This window comes from Phymastichus coffea, unplaced genomic scaffold (assembly GCF_024137745.1).
Source record: "Phymastichus coffea isolate CEN01 unplaced genomic scaffold, Cenicafe_Pcof_1.1 PCOF00125, whole genome shotgun sequence".
NCBI lineage: Eukaryota > Metazoa > Arthropoda > Insecta > Hymenoptera > Eulophidae > Phymastichus > Phymastichus coffea.
In genome coordinates this window covers 385,370-391,205 of record NW_026706936.1, presented here as the reverse complement: position 1 = coordinate 391,205, position 5,836 = coordinate 385,370, and the positions used below count along the sequence as shown (strand labels likewise).

General features: G+C 30.1%; 1 protein-coding gene across 1 annotated transcript; it reads right to left on the bottom strand.

The window, feature by feature from the left end:
- Positions 1–1,103: 1,103 nt before the first annotated feature.
- LOC131671384 (polycomb group RING finger protein 3) lies at positions 1,104–2,711 on the bottom strand. Its single transcript, XM_058947759.1, has 5 exons — positions 2,653–2,711; positions 1,855–2,349; positions 1,637–1,779; positions 1,314–1,457; positions 1,104–1,241 (listed from the first exon to the last, which is right to left on the bottom strand). Exons 2-5 carry the CDS (start codon positions 2,111–2,113, stop codon positions 1,116–1,118), a joined length of 672 nt encoding a protein of 223 aa, XP_058803742.1. The 5' UTR covers positions 2,114–2,349; positions 2,653–2,711; the 3' UTR covers positions 1,104–1,115.
- Between the last annotated feature and the right edge of the window lie 3,125 nt (positions 2,712–5,836).

Genomic DNA, 5,836 nt, shown 5'->3' with positions numbered 1-5,836 from the left:
GAATCAAGTTGGCTATATTTGTAAAGATTCCAGAGGTTGAATTTTTTTTATACTTCTCATCTCGCTTACTCGGTTTAATGTTCATGGCAACCATCTTTTCATTTGTAAAAGTTCAATTTTTGTTGCGATCTCTCATTACTTTTATAAAACACATAAAAATATCTACTTGTTGAAAAATTACAATCAATATGATTTAAGACGCAATTTGCTCAAGAGCTATCCAAAATAATTCCATGCTGCTGTTCCATTCAAGGAAAAAATTAAGGAATTCATTAATAAATTCATCTGTCTGAAATATAAAAAATGTGGTCGCCCATTTTGTTTGCAATTAACTTTATAACCTGAATTTCATTAATTTTTTTATATTGTTTTCTTATTAAACGCCTACTCGAAGTCATTCACAAGTGCTTTAGGATAAAATGCATTATAAATATATTACAATAAATTTGTAACAATATTTCAAATAATAATTTTGCTCCAACAATGAATAATCTTGTAGTAAAAAATCACAAATCCATGAGTATAGGTATGTTTTTTTTATGCTGTATAGAGGTAAGAAGGGAACCTTGAGCTTGCGATTTTTTTCTTTTGACATTGTTTAAAAACCATATTATGTATCATTGAGTGAATGTTACTGATAAATTAACAATTATGTTAAAGGTCATTACAAATAAGTAGAAATTATTTTTCTTATATGTTTTATAGACATAAGCTGTATTTACAAATCATACCAAAAACATTGTCAGCATTGTATAGTGAAAACTGCCATAACTCATATAAGGAAGACACTGAGTGTTGAAATAAAATATTTGTGTACTTCCATTACAATTTGTGCCTTTAAAGAATTATTGTACAATAATGAAAATAAATAATTTTGCTTGTAAATTTTCAAATTAAGACTTTTTTTGTATTAATTTGAGTTGTCATAAAATATCAATAAGTTTCTTTACTATGCGCATGCAACAATATATTTTAAAAATTTTTAGTTATCTACAGTTTTTAAACATTATTTTACACCAAATGCTCTTGTGTACTTATTCATCCTGTGTGGCTAGTACACAAGTGCCATGAAAACAAATTTAATTTACTTATATGTATAGAAATTTTCAACGATACTATATTTCTATTCTTGGTCGATATTGCAACCTCAAAGGTGGTTGATGAAACCTCCATCTCGTCACATATACAAATTTGAGTGTGTGATCTTTCCCTAATAATTCATTGTTGCAAAGAATATCAATCTGAAATTACAAATCAAGTGTTATAGACAAAATGCTGATTTGCAATACTTTCAAATGCTTTGCGATACATACATCACGATATTTCTCTATTCCATTTAGTACTTTTTTGGCAATAAATTTTTTTAGATGTGTAATGGTTGCTTGTGCAGAACATCTTATGTATCCTCGTTTTAGTGTTTGTAAACTAGAATTGACACACTCCAAACATACATTAACCTGAAACAAATTTTTCTATAAATTAATTAGTACAACAAAATATGTTATATTTATTTGAATAATACATTTAAAATGAGATTTAGATAGTTCTTATGATTGTCATAGGTTTATCACATAACAGACTCTTATGAAAATAATTATAGGATACAACAAATATTTTTATAATAATATATATACACCTGTTCATCAGTTCTATGGTAATCCGATTCAGCATGTGCATCAGCAGCAGCTTTTTCATCTTCAGCTTCTGGATTAGGCAATATATCTTTTGGACAGGGCAATCCCCTAGACCTGTAGAATTCTCTTTCTCTCTTCATTTCGTCTAAAAAAATTTTAATTTAGAGGCTTTACATTACAGAGTAGACAATATTGTACAAAATATTTGAACTTGACTAACTTTCTTGTAAATCAGGAACCAATTTATATACAATGTCTTGCATCGTCCTATCAAAACTGATGTACTGCAGTGGATGTGACTGGTGGATGACAATTTGACATTGTGGACAAGTATTTTTTTCATCTAAATGTTTAACTAAACAACTTTTACAAAAAGTATGTAGACACTCAGTAACAGTGGTTGCATCTATAAGATATCCTCGACATATTTTACAAGTTATATGGCTATTGAGCGTTTTTAATTTAATTTTCCTTTCCATAGTGATATCTTGTATAACCTAACTAATTGTCAGAACATTAATAAGTTCTTGTGAAATTCCTTATTGATAAACGACTTTCATTTTTATAAAAATACGTCCCGTGTAACACTGTCGTTTTCTTTCTCGAACACAATACATCCACTGCACACAATAATCTTATTTGTATTAACACATTTGACAGCTGTTCTTTAATGCATTTTTTCCAAATTCCAAAGCTTCAATTGGAAATCTCCTTTCTAGAAAGTTGGACATCATGTATGTAATTGATCTATTTACGATCTCTTTAAATTGATGAAAAGTATTAATAAATTAGCATTAATCTATCAATCATGTGCACGAAAATATAATCGGGAGACACCGCTAATTTAACCTCAAATCTTTCAAAATATTTGGTATGTTATACAAGTAAATTAAACTCTCGTTCAAGTATCACTTTGTATTATCAACAATGAGTTAAATATGCTCATTCACAGAAGGTTACAATATCAACAGTTTGACGTATAAATGAAAAGTCAATGAAATATATACTATATACACACGAATAAGCCGAATGGAACGTGTAAAACTGTGAAGTTGAAAGGTGCGCGTCGACATGCACTGGCTATAATCACAACACTGACTGTGGCTCTGGCGATTGAGCTGCTTACTAAAAGTAAAGTGTCGTGCTGCCATCGCACATCGTATATAATTCACTATAAGTGTAATAACTTGAAAGATGGAAGTGAGAATATTAGTTTATTACAAAGAACGATTTATTCAAAGAAATACAGAAAAGTCTTGATACATGATCGGAGACAATCCTAGAAGAAAGTTAAAAGACACATTTTTTAGGTTTATTTTATTGAACGCTTAGGTCTTTCATTAATATTTAAAGTAATTGGATTTTCAATTAAAATATCTGACAAACTCGCCAGATTTAGGAATGACGTTATTTTTAATTACCTGATTATTTTCGATATTATTTTCAATCACCGATTCATTTTCTACATTTGGATGCAAAACTGGGTTGTCATTGGCAAATTGTCCAGGTATATGACAATTATTACAACCATTACCACCATCATCACCCCCATAATTTCAATTAATTGCAATTTCAGATCACTGCGTGTGTACATTTTCGTTATCGTTGCTTTCAAAATAATCATGATACAATTTACGAAAAGTATTGTTGAAAAATGAACTACCTTTAATTATTCGATCTAAATACCTTTTCCAAATAATATCCTCATCGACTAACGTACATAAATAATTTCTAGGTCCAAACATTTTTATAACAATCATTTTTTTCCAAGTTGGTTTATTCAATATACGATAGTCATGTACGAAAATAACTTCATTAAGGGCAAAACAAATATTTCTATTAACTAAGTAAAATCTGCTTTTCATGATTATTATTTACTTTACAATCTCTTAACAAATCCAACTTCGTTCTAAATTCCCTACCTAACATTTTTTTACAGGTGATACATCAATAGTACAGTGAGGCGTGCTTCGTAATATAATTTTCTTGAACCCTTTTTTGAACGAGCGAACTGCATTTTCAGCTGCTCCATTGGTAGATGGATGACCAGGTGCGCTGTTCTTATGTACCTAATGTTATTCGTCTTCAACCAGTGTTAAAATTCGTCAGATGTAAATCGAGGATCATTATCTGAAAAAATCTTTTTCGGTATTCCATAAAAATTTCATAAATTTCTAGCCATTCCGAAAATTCATCAGAAATAATCAGGTTAGTACTTTCATAGAATTGACCTAAAGAATCAATATGATTACACTCTAATGGCTGATTAACTTCATCGAATTTCAACAACACTGCCTTGTTAGGGTTATCAGCATGAGTTTTACATATATTGCAATTTTTAGCTAAATCTTCAATTTCACTGTCAGCTAATTTCGGATACCAAAAATAGTGCCTAGCTAACATCTACATTTTACTGGCTCCGAAATGAGTTACATGTATTTCATTTAAGATTTCTTTCTTAAATTTATTCGAAATAATAACTCTATAACCCCACATTAATAATCCACTATCATAACTTATTTCCTCTCGTCTAATAAAATAAGGTTTAAGACAATCATCGACTTGATTTGGCCTTTCAGTCATTGTATAAAGCAAAACCTTGCTCAATATTACATCAGTTCTTGTAGCTTTTTTCATTAACCCAGCGTCCATTGGCACTTTCTCTTCAATAAAAAAGTTAAAATAAACTAAATTTTCAATTTCCTCTTCAGCAACTTTATTTTGCAGTGGAAGTCTTAAAAAACCATCAGCAGCGCCATTTGATGTACCTTTGAGATTTTCAAAAGTGTAATTAAATCTACTCAAATATAATGCCTATCTTTGTAAACGCCTTGTAGCCATAAGAGGGGTAAGCCTTTTTTCTCCAAATAAAGCCAGATGGGGTTTATGATCAGGTACCGAATCAGTAAGTAAAATGATTTTCAATTAAATATTCATAAAATTTACGAACACTCCAATAAATTGCCAAAGCTTTAATATGAATCATTGCATAATTTCGTTTTGCTTTTGAAAGTGTTCTAGCTGCAAAAGAAATCAGGCGTTCGGTACCGTTAGGAAGTTTATGCAATAAGACAGTGCCAATATACGCATCGCGCGCTAATTTCAATAGTAACTTAGGATCAAAATGAATTAAACAATAATTAAACTTAACTTTATTAAAACTTTTTTCACGCATAATATTCCATTGAAAAATAGCATTCTTTTGTAAAAGATTGTATAACATGTTCAATTTCTTAGCTAAATTTGGTATGAACTTACTATAATAAGTAACCATACCTACAAATGTTTTCACTTTAGATACATTTTCAGGCCTTTTAACATTCACAATGGCATCCACCTTTTTTACATTTTTATGTAAACCATTCTTATCTATAATATTCCCTAAATATTCAACACTATTTTGCAAAAATTTACATCTTTTAAGATGCATTTTCAAACCAAACTGGAGAATACCATTGATCCATAGTTTCAGAATTATTCTGCTTTAATTCATAAAATTCTCTCTTTTCTTTGAAACCAGAAATTCGGGGAAAAAATTGTGCTTTTAAGCAAGTACCTAAGTCATTGTATGTTTTGTTTTTAGGTAAATCTGGATCATACAATTTCTAAAAATTACATACGAGTATATCTCCTCATCCAAACTAGTAATCAAAACGGATACTTTTGAACAAAATTTGCAATAAAAAATTGTTCAACTTTCTCTTGATAAATATTCCAGTCATCTCCAGGTTTGAATTCATTGATGGTGCCTAAACTAGTTCCAACAAATATTGAGTTATGAGGTAGTTAAACAGACTGAGCTTCTTGATTATTATCAGACATAATAGTACTCAAATTCACTAAAGAACTTGCAGCTACTGTTGATACCGTCGTGAACCCAGTCGTGCCGGTGCTCGCCCGCAAGCTCTGAATCGCACACAGCCAGAACTTTCAAATATTCTCTGCTCTTCAAATTATTTGACGAACTGCTCAAGATTATAGGATTATTTTCAACGCTATCATCAGTGTCTTCATAATTCATGAGTTCATCTTCGTTATCCATAACATAACGAAAATAATTTGGCTATAATCCATTCTTATTTCTTAGTTCGAATATGAAATAATTAGACTTGGATTGAATTTTCGCCTTGTCGCCAACGTAATAACTTGAGAGATGGAAGTAAGAATACTACTTTATTACAAAGAACGATTTATTTAAAGAA

Coding starts and splice junctions, on each gene's coding strand:
- LOC131671384 (XM_058947759.1), bottom strand. CDS start 2,113: ATGGAAAGGAAAATTAAATTAAAAACGCTCAATAGCCATATAACTTGT. Junction 1,780..1,854: donor GGTTCCTGATTTACAAGAAA/GTTAGTCAAGTT, acceptor AAATTTTTTTAG/ACGAAATGAAGAGAGAAAGA. Junction 1,458..1,636: donor ACCATAGAACTGATGAACAG/GTGTATATATAT, acceptor AATTTGTTTCAG/GTTAATGTATGTTTGGAGTG.